General features: G+C 40.4%; 1 protein-coding gene across 1 annotated transcript; it reads left to right on the top strand.

The window, feature by feature from the left end:
• Positions 1-666: 666 nt before the first annotated feature.
• LOC109480156 (general transcription factor IIH subunit 2-like) lies at positions 667-19,827 on the top strand. The gene is made up of 17 exons (XM_019782315.1): positions 667-824; positions 1,304-1,381; positions 1,612-1,648; positions 1,882-1,968; positions 2,446-2,496; positions 2,720-2,880; positions 3,261-3,351; positions 3,629-3,716; positions 3,872-3,948; positions 4,133-4,163; positions 4,346-4,406; positions 4,569-4,623; positions 4,803-4,848; positions 5,141-5,249; positions 5,385-5,424; positions 5,737-5,856; positions 19,505-19,827. The coding sequence occupies exons 1-16, from the start codon at positions 745-747 to the stop codon at positions 5,854-5,856; spliced, it is 1,212 nt and encodes a 403-aa protein (XP_019637874.1). The 5' UTR covers positions 667-744; the 3' UTR covers positions 19,505-19,827.
• Positions 19,828-20,175: the final 348 nt, after the last annotated feature.

Below are 20,175 nucleotides of genomic sequence, written 5' to 3'. Positions count from 1 at the left end.
GGCCCTATTTTGTCTCAGCACTACACGTAAACAACATTATTAAAGCATCTCCCACTGCATCAGTATGCAAGGTATTGTGAATGGCATAGCCTCTAATAGAGGACATCATACAGGCATTGCGACTGCACCCACGTACCAATGTGACCGAAGGGGAGGTTAACGTTTATTTTAGTGTGTGTACAAAGGACAACAGCAGTGATGAGTGGTTCACCCCGTAAAAACCGAGTACAGTTTTCAGATATGTCGACTAACACCCGGTAACCTTAACGGGACAGCGCGGATTCTTAAATATGTGGGTCGTAAAAATCTAGGTTAACGAGGAAACCATCTGTAATTTTACGTCAACTGTTAGCTCTGTAACAAGCGTTGCCATGTTTACTTTACAAACATCGAATCTAGTAACTGAAGTCATTTTAAGTAGTTGTATTAGAAGTCCAGCATTTGTATCTTAATTTTGGACGGACTTTACATTGCCTGTGTCTGAGGCTGTAAGGATTACTGTCGATTACTCAAGTTTGTGTGACTGCCGTGTCAACATGAATCGCTAGATGTCGTCCGTCTCTCGTGGACAGTTTTTTTGTTACATATCCAACGTTTGCAAAGTACACAACAAAGTAGACAATGAACGCTGCTAAGAAATGATAACGTGTATATGAAAATTAAGACACACATGTTTGTATAGTAAAATTTAGATGCGATCCTACAATTTTACTATTATGTGAATCTTTTCCCAAATGCACCGCTATGTGCAGATTAGAAACCAAGATGGCGGACGAAGAAGTCGAGAAAACGTACCGGTGGGAGGGAGATTATGAGAAAACTTGGTAAGTCTGATCAACATTTATCACTTAAGTATGATTGAAAATCACAAGTAATGTATACACGTTCATGTTGACCTCCGTATGGGCTTATGCGTCGCAAACGCGAGATGCCATACTTCGTTTTGAATGTGATCTGGGGAGGGGGGCAGAATTCGAGCTCATGCGGACCGCTCATGCATGCATGCGCATGGCTATAGTATGTACCTTGAGAATGCCTGTACTAGACATGGTATTGTGTTGTCGTTAACTATAGAGGTCCGCATGGGTAAGACAGAATTTTTGCACATTTTTGTAGTAACCATTCCACATCGAGAAGTTGCCAGATGGACTAAACACAGCCTCTAAAACATCACAAAGGTACAGTAGTCTGCCTGTGAAACCTCACTCACTGTTTCTACTAGTACTAGTGATTTGGAGAACTCTTTCTATCTACTAGTATGTTTAGGGTTTAATGTTGTTAATGCTGCCTCCTGACTTTGCAGGGAGGTACTGCAGGAGGATGCGGCAGGTTCACTCCAGGCCAGTGTGGATGACATCATCCATAGGGCCAAGAGGAGGAGGTAAGGTCATTGACCTTTCTTCATGAAGTTCATCTGATTATTTCCGACCATAATTTGTACCCATTTGATGCACACGACATTGGTTCATTGTGACCTCTTAAAACGGGAAATAAACACTTGCACTGTTGTGTCAGAAAGTTGATGCTAAGAGTATTTTGGATAGAATGCTGGAAAATGTAATACATGTATGTCTGAATATGACAGCCTTTTTTATTCCATTCTTTTTCTAGACTGCAGGATAGACAGCTCAATGTTCGACTGGGGATGGTGAGTTATACATTGGTGTACCAGTATTAATCTGAACCAACTCATTCTGTGTGTACATATAAGCCTTTAATGTTATATACTAGGGCTGTACATTACTGGACATTCAGTCAGTCAGACAGTCACCCATCTGAAATAACTCCACTCGAAAAAACATTTATCTTGAATTTAAGGAACAGATTTCCTTACATGACTGCTCTGCTGTACCAACCTTTCTGTTGTCACACCTCTCCCAGATGAGACACCTGTTTGTGGTTGTGGACATGTCACAGTCTATGGAAGACCAAGACCTCAAACCAACAAGAATCCTGGTTACCCTTAAGGTAAGGCTTACATTCAAAGGGGAAATGAATTCCTCGCATATAACATCCATGTCCATAATATCACCAGGGTCCATAATATCGTCACCTTGAGAAATAGTGTGCTTTAAGATATTTTTACTGCAACATACTTTTGGTATGTACTCCTTCACACATCAAATGTACATACCTAGGGTATGTTGCAGTAAAAATATCTTTAAGTACACTTTTTCTCAAGGTGGCGATATTATGGACCCTGGTGATATTATGGACACAGATGTTATACCCAGAAGTGGAATTCACATGGTAGAATTTTTTTCATAACTACCAGTACTTTTGTAAACCAACCTGTGTCTGTTTTTTTTAATATGTACTTGCTTTTTGATAAATCCAGTTGTTCATTGATTACTTTCCTTTTCCGAAGACTTCAACTCACATTTGCATATATTACAAGACATAAGCAATCACTCCTTACACTTATACTCCTTCCTTTCTTTTCAGTTACTGGAGAATTTCATAGAGGAATATTTCGACCAGAATCCCATTAGTCAGGTAGGACTTCTATTACTCTTTGCCTGTAGTTTATAAATACATTTAAAACATATATGTCATTTTGCTCCTTTACATTTGAACAATGTTACAATTACAAGATCCTAACCTAAACATTTGATTCCATAAGTTTAATCACACTGGATTAAGAATCATGTCACACCTTTAGGTCACTTCCTAATATCAAGTTTCCTATGGTAAAGGGATCTGTAATTGTCTATCTCAGTTAGGCATCATCACGACTAAGAACAAGAGGGCAGAGAAGCTGACAGACCTGGGAGGGAACCCCAAACGTCACATCACCCAGCTGAAGACACTAGCCAACACCTCGTGTGTCGGGGAACCCTCCATCATGAACTCACTGGACCTAGCAGCACAGACACTCAAGTACGGCATTCTTCAACACTTTGATAGAGACTTTACTTTTCAGCCATTACCAGGATACAATATACAGTTCCTTACTATGTTGGTTTGATTTGTTTTAGTGAAGTGACTTACAAAGGCAGTATTTCAGTTCTAGACAAATTGACTGGATTGAAAAGCCTCAGGCATTAACCCTCGGCATCATACCAAGAAGAGCAGGGGTTACCCGGTGTGCTTGGCTGAAGACATGTGCTACAGTGAATCTGCATTGCACTACTGCTGACTAGACGAAAAAGCATCAAGCTTCACCTCAGCTGGAATGACTGCTTCAACTTTTTACTCTCCCTAACCCCTTGATCATTACACTGACACATGCCTGAATCCTGTATCCCCCCCCCCCCCAGACACATGCCGACCCACACCAGTAGGGAGGTGCTGATCATCATGGGCAGTCTCACCACATGTGACCCTGGGGATATCAATATCACCATCAAGGTCAGACAGTTTTCTTCAGAAAGTATGATATATATATACTGTATAAGCCTTTTCTGGGGCTTCACTACATAAAGCAGTACCTTGTCACTGAGCAAGATACCCTGTAAGAGTAAGGAAATAAATGGATCAGTTTAAACTGGTCAAAATCTGTGTTTTAATCATCCTTTCAGCACACAAGAAAAGATCAGACAGTAAAGATGGAAGACTTCTCTGAGTCTGATTGTGATGTACCATTGTTGATTTCCTACATTTGTACTTCTTTTCCCATGTGTTATAGATGGTGAAAGACTTGAACATCAGGTGCTCAGTGATTGGCCTGGCAGCTGAGGTTCAAGTTTGCAAGAAACTGTGCAGTACAACAAATGGTAAGATACATGTAGACACTCTAAAACTGGACACTACACGTTCTATTGTTTCAATAACCACTTAAATGTAATTGCATGACTTTGACTGAAGCTTTTGACATTAAAAAATGTTTTACACTGAGCTTCTTACAAATGATATTTACTTTTATTTCTAGGAACCTACAGCATTATTTTAGAAGACACACACTTTAAGGACTTGTTACTGGAACACTGCACCCCTCCCCCTGCTACTGTAAGTGCTTTCTGAGTTCTTTCCAAGTTTTTAAGAACACATAGCTAGGGGCTTGATGTTATATCATACATATGGAACATTGTGCATAAAAGACCTTCTATTGTGTGCATTTCCTTACATCATATCGTTCAGTTGTATGGATCAAGTATGTTTTAGAGTGTTGAGTATTTTTTGTATTTTATAGGTCAACACAGATTCCTCATTGATAAAAATGGGTAAGTCACACAAAGTTTCAGTATTAGTATTACTAGGTAATCAGCTTAGTGGTCATTTTATAAGTAGATACATACTGTAAATGCTCTTACCATAGATGTACAACTGTGAAATCATATGTAGATAGAAGATTGGAGTAATCATTAAGTCTGTATGTAAGTAATGATGAATTTTTATTCTCCAGGTTTCCCTCAGCATACTGTAAGTCAGGACCATGATAGTGTCAAACCATCTATGTGTATGTGGTGAGTACACAGTTACTGCATATTACTATTATAGAAACGTGTATTTTATGACTGCCTGTTTGCCTCGAAATGATTCTACAGGTTCTACTTATTTGCAAACTACCATATGTGAACATCAAAGGTTTAACTAGTGCCCCCTTTCTGTTTTTCTCTGCATTGCAGCCACCAGGATACAGAAGCCCAGTCCTTCACTCCATCTGGATATTTCTGTCCACAGGTACATGTAAAATCAGTCCATTTAGTCTTATCATAGGCAACTCCTTGATGGTCCCATAAAATAAATCACAGTTTGGTCATGATCAGTCGTTTTATCTTTAGTCAAGTGTTCGAAAGCAACAATTGGTTTCATTTTTTTTCTCCAGTGATATTCAGATGTTTTCATGTTGTTTTCTGCAGTGCCATGCCAAGTACTGTGAGCTACCTGTGGAGTGTAAAATCTGTGGTGAGAAAACACATGATTACTAGTAGTATTCATTACCCTCACGTTAACAACTAAAAGCTAATTTTCTACTCAAAGGAATAGTTGATCATATTCACTATGTGTCACTGCTGTGACTGTTTTAAAACAATAAATTAAAACAATAACTATGATAGTCACTGTTATCCCTCAAATGTGAAGTATGTTTCCTCAGTGCAAAACTCTGACAGCATTCTGTCTTGGCAGTCTGGCCAAAAAAAAAGAACAAGTTTGAAAGAACTAAGTCTCTTTGTTGTCCCAACCATGTTTCCTCCAGGGTTGACTCTAGTCTCAGCCCCACACCTGGCACGGTCCTACCATCACTTCTTCCCCCTGGAAAACTTCCGGGAAATTCCTTTAGAAGAACTCGACTCAGAACTTTCCAGGTACAAACTTCTACTATATAACTTCTTTTTAATTTTGTTTTTGAGTAACTGTAAAGACAAAAATGTTGTATTAGACCCAGTAACATAAAGTTCTGATGTCAATAATGATATTTTTTACCTTTTCACTTTTTCTAGATTTTGTACGGGGTGCCAGGTACAGCTGAAGGGACCTATGGTAAGTCTGGCCACATTTGTAAAAAATTATCAAAAATTCTAAAGCAATCAAGAAAAAAAACATTTACTGACTGTGTAAAACATCATTACCGGTAAATCCACTACACAAGGAAACAGCAACTCATGCAACTGGATTTTGAAAACTGTCAGACATTTCAAGTACATGTAACATCAACTACTTCTCATCTGTGACTAACAGAATCTGTGGTTAAACAGGTATTCTCTGTAGATATTTACTTAATGAATATATGACTGTAATGAATATTTTCTTCCACATATATGTACATAATAATATATATCTATGTGCTTCCAGGTGTACTGTTGTACCAGGTGCACACGGCCATTCTGTATCGACTGTGATCTCTTCATCCACGAAACTCTCCACTCCTGTCCTGGCTGTATTAACAAGAGGATAGGGCCCAACTCATCATAGGTTTGTATATGCTAACTGAAAAAAAAAACAGTGCCTAACTCTTCAGATGTTAGGACATATTACATGTAGGTGGAACATATATGTTGCATTGAGCATAGATCAGGAATCAGTCTCGTGCATGTAGATGTTGTCCATCCAATTTGATGAAGACCTTGACTTCTATCCTCAGTTGCCCTAACACAGTCAGTCCAGGCATGGCTTTACACTGTTGTATATTCCTAAGTATAGTGTATTTAGCCACGAATAGTGCCAGGCTTGACAAAAGTTGAAATGTGATATGTGTAACATATTCAGCACAGAGCCAGGGTCATATATGTTGATTACTATTCCACAAGTGTAACCTGTTTAGTGCAAACATGGCACCGCCCCTCAGAGTGTGGTATTTGATGGGAATCCATGCTATGTATTCAGCCGATGTTATACAGTTCAGAATACCGGTAAACAAAATTATTTTCTGTTAGTAAATGCTAAGAGAAGCATTCCCATCTCAGAGAAGAGAGGGATTTTGTACAGTATGTGGAGCACATGTTCAGCTTGATGCATCTCTGCAGTACTGCTTTAAAGTGCTAGGTGTCTCAGCTAAAATACTAGTTCTGTGGAAAGGTTCTGAGCAGCTAAAGACAACTGAAGTGGCAATGTTTTCAATGGTATCCCATACTAGCAATCAGCCTCCAAAACATCCAGGATAGACTTTGAAATACATGTACATTACGTATTCAAAACCTACCTCACATTCTTTTGCACAGAAGCATTACCATATTTTGTCAGTACAAAGCTGGTAAACATTTTAGGCCTGGACATCTGGTATTTCATTCATGGTCATTAACACTGCCATAATTAATTCAGACCCACAAAATGACTTAAACTGGACTGCAAATGATAATGATGGTGACAAAATGACATAAACATGTGTTAAATCAGTGTATCTAATTTCCCATATAACACCAACAGATCAAGGTTGTGAAAAAATTCCCTCATGAAGCATGTAAGCACAGCTATAATATATGTATGTGTCTGAAATGTCAAATGGGTAAGCAAGTAAAAAACCTTTACTCACAGTTGTATACTACTCATGGTATCAAAGCTACATACCAAGTTCTGACAAATTTATCATTGTTGTCGCAAATTTTCTGAAACTCACTTTATCATTAGGTGTTATATACACGTAGCTTGAATTCTATTTTTCAGACTTTCACATCAATAAAGTACAACCATTTGTGTATCACTCTGGCAGTGTTGCCTGTCCCCTAGCACACATGTGTTGGATGTATTTGTGAGTGGATGTCTGGCTGGATGGAGAACTCCCCTGCCTCTCTTCACCTTGTGGGAGGTAAAACCTCTGATATCCTAGCAGGGAAGATGGGAATCCCACATTTCTCCTGACCTGGAAAATTTCTTTTATATGAATGACGAAGACACATCTATCCAAAATTATACATTCTAGAAATCTCATCATTGTCATCTTTCAGTAGAGTTTCTTGACTGAAGTGGTGGTGATATTTTCTGGCCGTGTTTGTGTTGTTAGGGCTGGTTAGCCATGCGAACATGTGCTAGTTTAGTCATGGCCTAGACATGAAGAACAACATGTACTGGACCAGGCTGGAATAGCAGTTCCACTCCCCTGACCTTGACGGGCTGGGTCAAGAGGTTCCAGAGGTAGCTGTGGGGTGAGCTGAAACATGGGGTGGGAGAATTCGGACAAGTAGAACTGTGCCCCATTTAGGAAGCGTTGGTCTAGGGTGTACGTCATAGTACATTTTTGTTGCATGGTCCATGTGACTTATAATTTACTATCCTCCAAGCAGAGGTTTGGTTTGGAGCTTGGTTAATAAGAGTGGAGAGTGGCTAATAAGGAATGGTCAGGATATTTAATGCTGCCCTCATGGATTCAAATTCTTCATCCTGTGCATCTACTAATGATTGATGATCATTTCCAACTTAAGTATTTTCCGTCAAATTTTATTAAAAAACTTGTATCATTCTACATTTTTTATGTTTTCACAAAAAAAGGTCATATACCATAATGGTCAATAGTGAGTTTCCTTGATTTATTGCCATTACTCCAAGATAGATCATTGAAGAGTGTCCTAAAACCGTTCTGTCCAGTCCAGATACTCCCAAATACTTCTGTAATCCTCCTTTTAGATAGAGCCTACAAATTTCTACCTCAGAGGTCATCTCTGTAGGCCAGTAAGGTCAGTGATGTCATTGACCCAGCTAGGTCCAGTTCATGTTGATGGGAAGAGAATTAAGGTTGAAAGTGATCCAAATGTTCAGAGAAACCAGGGAATTTTACAAAGAATGTTCAGATGAGATACAGATAAAGCACAACCTCTGGAACATCTGACTCCAACGATATTGAATATCATAAGCTCACTGGTTTGATTATCAATCTGTTCCCTTGATTTACCATGAAATATAAGGCATCTTGTATTACCATTTTGTATGACAAGAATAGAGAGAGACACAGAGAGGGTAGAGAGTAGAAGCTTTGGCTAGTAGGACATCTGTCCAGAATACTCTCATTTCATTAGCTTTCATGTACCAAAGGGGTCTGGAGAGGCATCCCTGGTCAGATTAATGCCTGGTCATGTAAATTGTGTAGGTTTTCTCAAACCAAACTTGGACATTGTGTGCAGGGTTTGTTGTTTCTCCAGGGTGTTTTCAGCCCACCCTACTATGCCAGGAATCCCAGCTGTCTCCATTGTTATGTCTTATCCACAAACAGCATTTTTGGGGTCACTTCCTCACGACAGAAGGTCGAAGGTCAGGAGGTGGAGTTGAAGTGATTTTCCCAATTTCTCGCATGACTGCGGGGAATTATGGTATCAATAAAGCAGGTAATGGGATCAGTGGGTGAATGTGTTCCAATAAGTGCACATGTGCTGACAGGATGACCCCTACTTATATCACTCTTTGTCAGGGAAATGTGGTTGTAAATTTATACGGGATGGTCAAGATAGATCGGGGGTTTATGGAAAAAGGAGTCCAGTCCGATTGGCGGAAAAAGCAGTCCAGTCCGATTTTGGTTTCTACCAAATTTTACGAAAGACCATAGGCACAATTTTTTCTTGTGTGTATACTTCTAGTTTCTTTGGGTACTTCGAGTTTCTATGAGTACTTAGAGTTTCTATGGGTACTTAGAGTTTCTATGACTATTTAGAGTTTGTATGGGAACTTGAATTAGCATATATGTGACTCTCTATATGCCGCCTTAACCCAATTCAGGCAGCCTTGGGACAACTGATTTACACCTCTTGGGACCACCGAAAAGTAGTTTCTATACATACAGGTCACCTATCCACAATAAACAAAAGTTAATTATTAAGGGATTCTTTCTTACAATTGTACTTCCGGTACTTACATGATTGTGGGTGTAATGCAAAGTCTGCCATACGTGGCTTTAGCAGGGGTCGGCTGGATGTTGGGCAGCTGGCAACCGTAAAGCGATTTAATCAGGCTACTTGCAAGCAGGATCGGCCCTGGAAATCTCGTCAGTTGACCGCTTCATCTTTTGACTAATCATTATTACTTATATGTAAGTAATAATCCGGAGGCATGATGATGATATGTAAGTTACAGACTGTAAGTTCCCATGCAAACTCTAAGTACTCATCATAGAAACTCTAGGTTCCCATACAAACTCTAAGTACTCATAGAACTCTAAGTACCCATAGAAACTCGAAGTACTCATAGAAACTCGAAGTACCCATAGAAACTAGAAGTACACGCGCAAGAAAAAATTGTGCCTATGGTCTTTCGTAAAATTTCGTACAAACCACCGGACTGCTTTTTCCACCCCAAAATCGGACTGGACTCCTTTTTCCGTAAACCCGATAGATCGGATGGTCAAGATCAGGGACTTAATAAGAAAGGGGGGTTGAAGAAATCTTCAAGCAGAATCTATGGTGGCAAGGCTGTAACCCACTGTCCAATCTGCCAAAAGGCTGTGACCATTAGCCACTTTGGGGGCTAGTGGTCACTCCTTTGGCCAATGTTTACAACCATGCCACCATATAAGAGCTGCTTGGAGATTAAGGTAGGTTGAAGACCAAAAACAGTTAACTACATGTAATCTTTGTGAGTATGAAATATTTGCAGCTGAAAAATGATGGCCAATGCCACTGTAATGAACTTGTATTGTCATATTTGTATAATCCAAGTATTACAGTAATTACAAGCGGTTGAGAGGATGGTCACCTGGTTGATGGAGGCTCTAAGACATTGACTAAGATTGTGGTCCAAACCAAATTGCAGCTTTGTCTCTCTACAGCAGATGCAGTACAGTGATCATCACTCCAGGGCTCATAACCTTGTGAAAGAATGGCAAAGCCAAAGGGCAGAAGGGCTATCTGGTGTCCTGCCTCTTTCACAGGGAGCAGCTTCATAAACACACATATCTGGCATTCTTGTGTTTTACTAGGACTAAATGTCAAGTGGCTTGTGTGTCATTACAGGTCTAAAAGGTATATACAGCTCAGACCCAAGTCGGCTAACTTTGCCATCCTATGGTTTGTTTTGTGTTCTCTCACTTAGTCGTAACCAGCCTTTTTTTAAGGGGGCCTGCATGGGGGGGGGGTCCCGACAACGCTCTACACTGAATTCGGAAACCTCTCGATTACTACGATAAATTCCAAGTGGCTACAACTCATTACGTAGAATTAAAACGGCGAATACGCTCTACACAAAATGCGCCAATTACGCTCTACGTTGAACTTGAGCAGTCCGTCTACGCTCTACGTAGAAGTAAAATGGCCCATTACGCTCTACGGAAAAGGGCATGCGGGCCCCCTTTTAAGTACTACAGGTGGTTCTGAACCTCATGTACTACGTACATTTCTGAGTTTCGCAACAGGTAAACATCTACTCAACACCTGTAAATTATCTTCAAAACAAGAGGCAAAACAAGAAATGGAGACATATGCAATTAATTTTGTATTGTGCTTGCAATAAAAAGAAAAGTTTATGACTTGCATAGGTTTAGTAAAGTTTTGTGCTGGATGATGAAGTTCCTCTTATTGAAAACACAAGTTGAGATGGTGAAAAATATCTACCCAATGAATGACTATTGGTACTAGGCATGTATTCAAGATGTACAATTTGAAAATTCCATGTTGTTGCCATTCTTCCTTATCCTTGTCATTCCAATTGTCCAAGTGTACCAAGGACTGCTCCAGCAAAAGAATTCAAGGACAGTACTACAACCTTGACTTTTCTTGCACCAAAATTCCATAGTCCACCTCTGGAATGCCCCTGTTGATGGCTACGTTAAATCATCCAGCCCTGAAGCCAGACACACCGGATTAGAGATTTTATCTCAGCATTACAGCATCACCTCTACTGATTATAAATCTCCCAACGCCCCTCTTACAATGTCTTAGAATTAAATCTCTGATCAAAGTCGTATCCTGCTCTCAAAGGAATTAATTATTGCAAAAAATGCTTTGAAGATGTTTGTCCTCATCAAAAGAAATTCTACCTTGATAAGATGTACAAAATCATTCTGTTTACCTCCATACATCCCATGTCCCGCAGTCGCCAATGGAATGGCTTTATCTCTGTGAGGAATATTGGAGTTTTAATCTGAGGATGCTGTGTGCTTCCCGATGGGTCTTCAGGTTACAAACAAAGGGTGTTCTGACATAGTCTGGATGCCAGCGATGTTGATGTCTCCATTTCCTTAGTCTGCACCAGACCCCTCTGTGGACAAGAAGAACAGTAAAGAGTGGCCTAAATTGGGGGATGTTTTGCCAGAAGCTCTGCACTTCTTTGGCCAGCCAACTCCTCTGGCAATATATCCCTCTATTTTGGCAAGTACATGCTATTTCTCCACCTAGCCTGGTTGCCATCCACCATAGTTACTACCGGCTCCCTATTGTTGCTGACTCTGTGTTAGTCGGCAACAATTAGGGAGCTGGCAGTAACTATGGAGGATGGCTAGAAGGCTATTTTTCACCTGGAAAGAGGTCTAGTGGAGACTATCATTCCTTACAGGTGTATCTGTGATAGAGAAGAGCACAAGTAGCTGGGAACTGACAGATGCAGTAGCCAGCAACTTTGGCTTGTTATATGTTACTATCCCGAAGGAAGGCTTAATTTTGCTCTGTTTCTTATTAGTTCATCTCATTAGATTATCAGGATTTGTCTGGATAATCTGCAGGAATCATCAGAAAGCATCTTTATTTTCATCGTATTTTGGTTACCTTACGATTGGCTTTTTTCAAATTTGCTGATTCAACTTTCTTCTCCATGAATTCTTCCAGGTCCATCCCTTAGCCACAGGAATATAAAACAACAGGTGAGAGTTTTCTTCCTGAAGTGGAGATGTTAACTTAGATGGGGAGGACTCAGACATCCACAAAGCCTGAGTGCATGTCTGTGGTTTGGTTTATAGAGACCCAGGTATGTGAGACATGTGGAGTTTGGACTTTAGGACAGTCCCAGAAATTTTGTTAGCACATTCCTGGTGTTCTTTAACAATTTATCTTGGCTCTCAGAGATAACATTTAAATTGCAGTTCCATCAAACATCTTTAAAATGCAGCACACTTAGAGGCTTGTGGTACCTAACTTGTATTTGTTACACACTGCGGAACTTTAATAGAACAGAGCAATAACAAAAAGGAATCTACTAACTTTCCCCCTGCTTGTCCTAACTTGTACCGGTTATGGTATGATTCAGCAGGTCAAAGTACTTTAAATTAATGTATTAGGTATGCAATGATGCCCTGTAGTGCATGTATCTTCCCTCATTTGGCTATAGTGTACATGTACATTCAATTTGCTGTTTTTCTGGATTTTACAGCATATTCTTAAAAACACATCTTACATCAAGGAGATTTTAGGAAGAAACTCCCTTGCTTACTAGCCTGGGTACCATCCCCAGTAGTATATTCGCAAACTCTATAACTGGGTCTGGACTTGAACACATATAAAACGATTGGTCATGACGTCACGTAATGAGCTAGCCCGAGCAGCGGGGCTTCATTTGATTGGCTGAGCCTCAGAGGCGACGGCCAATGGCGCGCCTGTATTTATTCAAGTGATGTTTGTTGTTTTGTAAACACAGATCTTCGCGCGAGTGTTCCTTTTCTCGGTGTGTTCTATTTTGAAATTGTTCAATGCATCTTTTTGCTCATTTTTGAGCGACGATATTCCGTCTAAATCGTCCAAAACGGACGTGATTGCGAGGTCAACATCAACCTCCAAGAGCTGAGCGGCTTGTGCGTCAGCCCTGTTGATGATCGATCGCGGAAAGACTGACTACGGCTATATCATGTGCGCTTTAGCGTTCAGTTCGCCGTCGGACATGTTGATGAAAATAAGATAAGAACAAGGATCTATCTTAACGTAGCCGTTCGGACGTTCGAACGGACGCTAACGTGTCCGAACGGCCCTTACCTAATATGTACACACGCCAAAAAGGGCTTAGACGAGTAGGACCAATCAGCGCGCTCGTTCAAAATCTGAACGAATATTTAGACTCCAGACGCTACATATGTGTTCAAGTCCAGACCCAGTTATAGAGTTTGCGAATATACTACTGGGGATGGTACCCAGGCTACTTGCTTACATGTTGCAAGAAGTTTTTTTCATTGCTGCGTCAAGGAATGATTCTTTGTTTTACAGGAACTTTTCAGTCCAAATCACCAGACTCTAAAACACAATGATACAGATAAATACTATCTATTCCCACTGATCAGGGACACTTTCCTTCAATACTGATATATTATCATACTGATATAGACCCACTCTGCAGGCTAACAGGTGTCCGTTCTGGCTTTCTGCCATACAGACATACTTGTAAAGCCCCATGCAGATCCGACCCTCCGCTAACCCCATGTCTGTATTGTCCCCCGGCTGCTATCAGTCAGTGCCAGCCTGCCTGATAGGACTTTTGTTTCCCAGGATTGTGGCTTGTACGTCTGTTTAATGATGACCTTGTGTTATCAGGGATACCTCCCATTGTGTGTAGAAACATTTCGCTGAAACTGTACCACCATACATCAGATTTAAAGGCCCTGGGAAACACTGCTGGACTGGTTTTTAGGTTGACTGGATGTGGATATGGCATATAGAGCCTGTCCTAATATGCTGTGGAAATGATCAAGGACATTTTATAGACTCCATAATGTTGAAATCATGTGATATTTGATCTGATCTGTAAATTTATCTTGGTGATTAAGAACTTTCAGTTCAGTTGATCTACTAGGTAGGAAGATTTTTCCTTTCGGTTTTGCCCCCCCTTTCCCATTCTGCAAGATTTTAGTGGAGAAAATCTTTAATTTCAAACTTACCCGGGACTAGAACTAGTGGAGAGATCTTCTTTAATTTCAAAACTTACTTGCCTGGGATTAGAACTCTGCACTTGTGGTTCACATCACACCCACATGGAGGCCAATGGTTATCACAGGAAGCCTGGCTTATCTGTGTGGGAACTCTGGTAGTAGATGAATGAATGAAGAGGAGGGATGAGTCCAGCTGATAGATCTTGTCAAGGTCAGACACACATACATGTATAACTTAACTCAGGGATAAACCATTGAACATACATGTGTAGGGGGTATCAAACTATGAAGATTGCATATTTCAGAAGATTGGGTGTCCACTTTATTCCCATGTTCCTTCATTATAAGACCCACACACAGACTGGAGGATGGAGAAAGGAAGTTTTATCTGATGTAAGTTGACAGAAAAGTGGGAGTGGGAAGGAAAACTGTAGTACAATACTGATAGAAGGTGAAGCTAAACTGTCCCATGTGATTACCACTACAGTCTTGGCACTGCACAGCAGTCAACACTGGTTCTATATCAGATATATACACAAGGTAGCAGGGATTTTCTGACTGCCAAGAATTTCTTTCAAGCTTTAAGACTAAGACTAAGAGCAACTGTGGCTCTGAAAGCTTGTACTTACAGGTGAGAAATCGATAGTTTGGGCCAATGTAATAAATCATATGACTTTGCCCTGGTATGTGTAGAGTATAAATTGTGGGAGTTAAACTTTATGCCACCTGTGGATATTTGATTGGCAACTGACCCATATCTCTTGTCAAGAAACCACAGCCGTTTACATCTGTCGTACTAAAGGTGTTACATGCATAAATGTTTAAAGCTTTCCAGAACCAAAAAGAATACTGATGTGCTTAGTTTTTGTCCCAGTCCAGTCCTTTATTTTCTTCCTCTTTTAGGACCCGGTCACATACGTCGTGCAATTGTTGTATGATTGCAAACAGGGGGCATGTAGCCGTACATGTGTACTGCAAATTCAACTCTCTTAATTGTTATGGAGAAGACATGTATGCTGTCTTAGATTGTCGTCTGTTAGTTCTGTTACTGCCTACTTGAAAATTCTACAATATGACCGTCACCTCGGATGAATGTGACCACACCTTTAGCCGAACCATTACAAGGTCTTCCCACTCTCCTCAGGCCCTTCATGTCCACCCCACTGCTGACTTGACTTGTGGCAGACATTCCTGAGCTGCAGGGGTGGGTGGGTGTCTGCCAGGTGTCAGGAGAGCCCTGATTCACAAGGCCAGGTGTGAGCAAGGCCACCACACAGGAACACTATTTATCTGTCAGCAGATGGTTCCCTAATCAGACCTATCTACCCACTGAGTCCAAAATGTTCAGATGAGGACTTTGCACTCACTGTCTTGTAAATGTACATGTATGTTTTCTGCAAATACAGAAGAAAAGGATTACTTTTGTCTGCTTTGTTGATACCAAATTTTTTGACCGCTAACATTGTGTAAACTTGAAAAGGATGATGGTTTAAACATTTGAAAATGCTTTCAAATCTCTAGAACATTCACCAGAAATACCCTAAGAGTAAAGTCAGACAAAACAAGAGTTTTGTTGGACCCCAAGTGTATTTGCATGTACAAGGCTGGACTGACTATGAAAGCACATTGTGTTGTGTTGGTGACTCAAAAGTTCAATGTTCAACATAAGTCAAGCGATTACCAACCACTGTGGAGTCACCCTTTCCATGTTTACCAGCACTGAGGGACAGAACATGGAACCACACCAAGGTTAACCCACTCCCCATTCTACTTCTGGAGAAGAGATTGAAATCTAAAGGTGGTCTAGTATAAACTTTACCAATCCCACTCTGCTTCCTCCTCATCTATTTATATGCATTGTGTGATAGTGCAGATAACTGTGTTCAAGATTTAAAGGTAATGGTTATCTTTTTTTTGTCTATCTACGACACACAAGCTTACACCTTGAATAATAATTCATACCCTTAATTTAAATGGCAGGTATGTGATATGCGAAAAGGTCATTAAGTCACAAATAAAATGTAGGTACCAATTCAGGACAGCTTGATTGGTAAAATGATATTAAGCTTTTTTATTTCTGCCAATCAGGAAAGTCTAATTGTGACTATAAATTGTGCCAAGCAAAAACTGCCCGGACCAGCCGCCCACAGTAGGTGCAGCACGTGTAGAGGCTCTGTCAGCACCTCCTGCCCCCATGTGAAGCCTTCTGGCAGCTCCCACAAGGCTGGGGTGTAGGAATGTATGGGCTGAGGTAGCAGGGAATGGGGTTTAGGTTTACCTGTGGACAGAAATAGCAGAGTGTGACACATTAGCTAAAACAACTGTCAGGTAATAACATAGATGCTTGTTTGCTTGTTGAAATGTTGAACAAAGTTTTGCACTAGACATTGACTTGCTTGTAAGAAATGGAACAGGTGTATGGTATTGTAAGGATCATCACATTTGCTCTGCTATATCGGCAGATAGTGCCTGGGACACCTGTGTGATAGAAATGTTGAAGAATGTCCTTGCTTCTTAACAGTAAGGTTGATAAAGAAATGTTGCAGACTGTTGTTAAGACGCAAAAGATTTGAGAAACACATCATGATCAGTTGAGTCTGGGAGAATCATAGGCTGGAGTTTTGAAGACAAGAGAGAATAAGAAAGAAAGAAAGGCTGAATTTGTCTCCATTTGTCAGATACGGTACAACCTTTGAAGTTTAGAAATCATAAAAAGGGATCTTTTGTTTGTATTATAAGACAGTAAGGTTGTACTGTAGCCCAGTTCAACATTACAGCAAAGATACAAGTGTAAAGGGTTGGAGACAGGAAGAAGATAACAGTTTTATCTGCATCAGATACTGTTTATAAGAGCCATTGTGCACTGTTTAAATATCGGCACTTTAAAAAGCCAGCAGGCGACAACTTCCAAGATCTAAACCAGGTAACCGTATCTCGTGCGGATTCTTGTCCCCAAATCTCCGCAAGACAAATAAAGGTTCACCCGAGCAGGTGAGGGTACTCCTACCTATGTGGACTCAAGCAGGTGCAAATTACCCCAGCTGTTGTCAGAGAAAACACCTGCTGTTTGCCAAGGGTCAGCCATGTCGCCAGGGCGATGGGACAGGTGATAACAGGTCTGTGCAGAAGGTCTGTGCAGCTGACATCTGTGTAACAGTGGGGTTTATCCTCCGCTAACTGATCAATTTTAAGCTTAGCCTGGTTACCAAACTTATTTTAGTTCCTGAGTCCTACATCATTGCATAGAGGATGTAGGACTTGGGAGCTATGATAGGTTTGGAAACCAGGTGAGGGAGCTATAACCATCCAATAGTCTGCTAAAAACTGATTTGGCCAGCTGTCAGAAATAGGTACAAAGTAGAAGATCACAGTCTTGGTAATCAACTTGTGGAGAGTAAAATAAAAAGCAGGGCTTGGAAGAAAATACATACATCTATCAATTCCATGGTGGGGATGAAGAAGTAGGGCATTGCATTGATGCAGGACAAGCTACAAGCTTCCTAGTGCAGTAACAGGGTTTGCCTGGAAGAACTTTGATAACATCATTTCCCACAGAGCTGAACAAGAAACCCAGCAGGGACGTTGTACTTATCATACCTTACATCAATCATGGATCATTCCAACCTGTTCAGATGTTTGCTCTGCTCTTAATGTAGGAAGTCGTTATAATTCATGCTAATAACAAGTGGTAGTGGATCAAATGCTAATACTGAACACCATAAAAAGGCTTTTAAGTTGCTGCATCTACAGTCTGCTTGTTTTATGTTTCAACATGCTTAACGAGGCGTATAATGGTTGTATGATATGGATACTCGGGTACTTGAGTTCTAAGTGCTGTAATACAAACCACTAATAGCACTTGAATTGACAACATCAAACAACAGTAAAATGATCCACTTCGCTAACACTGTTTGATCTTGTAAATGGTGGTTACTTAATAAACCACTTTCAACCGGTCACCCCATGTAGGCTGACATCTTACGATCGATAGCAATTAGCAATCGCACATTATATTACTGTCTTTCTCTAGAATAATGTGTCCTTTATCTGTTACTCCTTAAATTTAAAGCTATGATGATTAGTTTATGCCAAGATTTCCTTCTACTAGAACACCAGGCAAAGTGGGAAACTTAATCATGAACAGGTGTGTTGATTTTAAGTACCTTTCAACAGGCTGAGACTGAGTAAACTTTACTGCCTTTGAAATTGTGCATGTTGAATTTAGAAGTTTTTTCTTTGGTGTTGCCTTAGGATCAGTCAAGTTTTCACAGGTGGGGTTTACAAATCAGGGCACAAAAACTACTAATTAGATGAATGAATTGGAGCTATACTTTGATTAAAGTAGAATCAACAGGAGTGCGCTTTTTGCTTGTGACGTATGTTTCCAAGACTTTTATTAAGTTGAAATACAATGGCAATAAAGCAGCGTGGCTGCACACTTATCAATTGTAAATGTATTGCACGAATTTCGATTAAAAATTACCACCTCTGAAATTGCCCACCAATTGCAATTTACTCAAAGAGTCTATGTTTGTCTTTAACTCATAAGTTTGAATTCAAATTGTGTCATTTGCAACCCTCAGGTTTGAGCTGATTGTACTCAGAGAAGTCAAAGGTAGATGCTAAGCATATGCCACAAATGCTCTGCATGCATTCCTGTCTTTTGTCCAAAACATTTTTACTTGCCTCGGTCTACAACAAGGACATGTCGACAACACTTTGCCTCAACTTTCAACAGTGTTTCCTGCCTCTATTATTTTGGTGTAAGGTGTAGTTTTTGTAGGCAAAGAAAAGGACAGATAAGCCAGTTTAAGGCTTATCAGTTTCAAAGGCCTTCATGGCTGCTGGAAGTCTAAACTCTGGTCAGCTTTGGCCAACCTTTGAAGATAACCACTGGTACTTAGTGACAGAGTGGACAGTGTTATTCTTGTGTTCCTTTTCTTTACTTTGGGACAGTTAGGACGGGAGATAAATTGGGCTTTCATATGGTCAGTTTTGGGTGACTGACTCTAACAAGTCCAAATGGGTACAGGTAATCTAGCCAGCTAAAGTGATTGCTTAGGACCATGGATCCTTGTTCATGGATGTCAAAGAGGTCATTCTAGCACTTATACTGACCACTGAATATCTAACTGACCATAGGAGTTCTGGTATGTGAACTACAATTTCAATTCAATTATCATAGGTCACATTGTCCTAGTGTTTGCCCAACCAGTCATGTTCAGAGTCTACCTGTATGTCCCTCAGGGGCCTCAGGAGGTCAGATGGCCTGTCCCAAAACAAACATTCCCACACTTCAGAAAACAGAGTGTAGCTTTCCATGTTAAGATCCAATGACACCTTGTTTTCTTCACAACACAGGCCACAGACTGTTGGAAGCCAGTGCACTACTGAGGAGAGACATGATCCTGTGAACTGTGGCTGACCTGGTCAAGAGCAGCATGATGTCCCTCCAGTCACCAGACCAGAGCTGACATCCTGCAGGACCCCTGTACTTCTAGGCTTGTTATGTCCCAGACATGTGTCATTTTAGTCCCTCCTACATTGTCACATCAGTGAAGTTAACCATTTGGGTTTCTGTAATAAGTCAAAACTATTTATCATCAAGACTTGCCATGAAAAGAGGTGATGTAGACATTACTTTCATACAATGACATAATATGGAATTTCTGTGAAATGTCCTTGTTAGAATTCAGTGCCTGAACTTGTCAATGTTAGTCTAAAGGGGAGGGACAGAGGAAGGAAGAAGAAGGTTTCTGTCAAGGCCGGAGGAAGTAGCTTTTGAAGTTCACGCGGATCTTGAGTCTAAAACTGGTGTTAATCTTTTACCAGGTGTAACCATCTGTTACCAGTTTTTCAGTGTCAATTGTACAGATTTCTTTGGACACTAAAAGGGTTTAGCAGTATGTATGGTGGAGTTCTAAGGAAACTATGGTCAGGATTGATGATTACCTTACAAGGTACTTTGTAATACTAATAAATGTGCAATGGAAGCAGATTCAACTGGAAGAAATTGTCTACTACTTGAAATA

Source organism: Branchiostoma belcheri, unplaced genomic scaffold (assembly GCF_001625305.1).
Source record: "Branchiostoma belcheri isolate BF01 breed outbred unplaced genomic scaffold, Haploidv18h27 scaffold5, whole genome shotgun sequence".
Lineage (NCBI taxonomy): Eukaryota > Metazoa > Chordata > Leptocardii > Amphioxiformes > Branchiostomatidae > Branchiostoma > Branchiostoma belcheri.
Note: the sequence above shows the minus strand (reverse complement) of the source record. Positions and strands in the feature narration are given on the sequence as shown.

Bases quoted from the DNA above. Each gene is read 5' to 3' on its own strand.
- LOC109480156 (XM_019782315.1), top strand. From the start codon at position 745: ATGTGCAGATTAGAAACCAAGATGGCGGACGAAGAAGTCGAGAAAACG. The intron at 825-1,303 runs GTAAGTCTGATC...CTGACTTTGCAG, and splicing joins GGAGATTATGAGAAAACTTG to GGAGGTACTGCAGGAGGATG. The intron at 4,849-5,140 runs GTGAGAAAACAC...TGTTTCCTCCAG, and splicing joins TGTGGAGTGTAAAATCTGTG to GGTTGACTCTAGTCTCAGCC.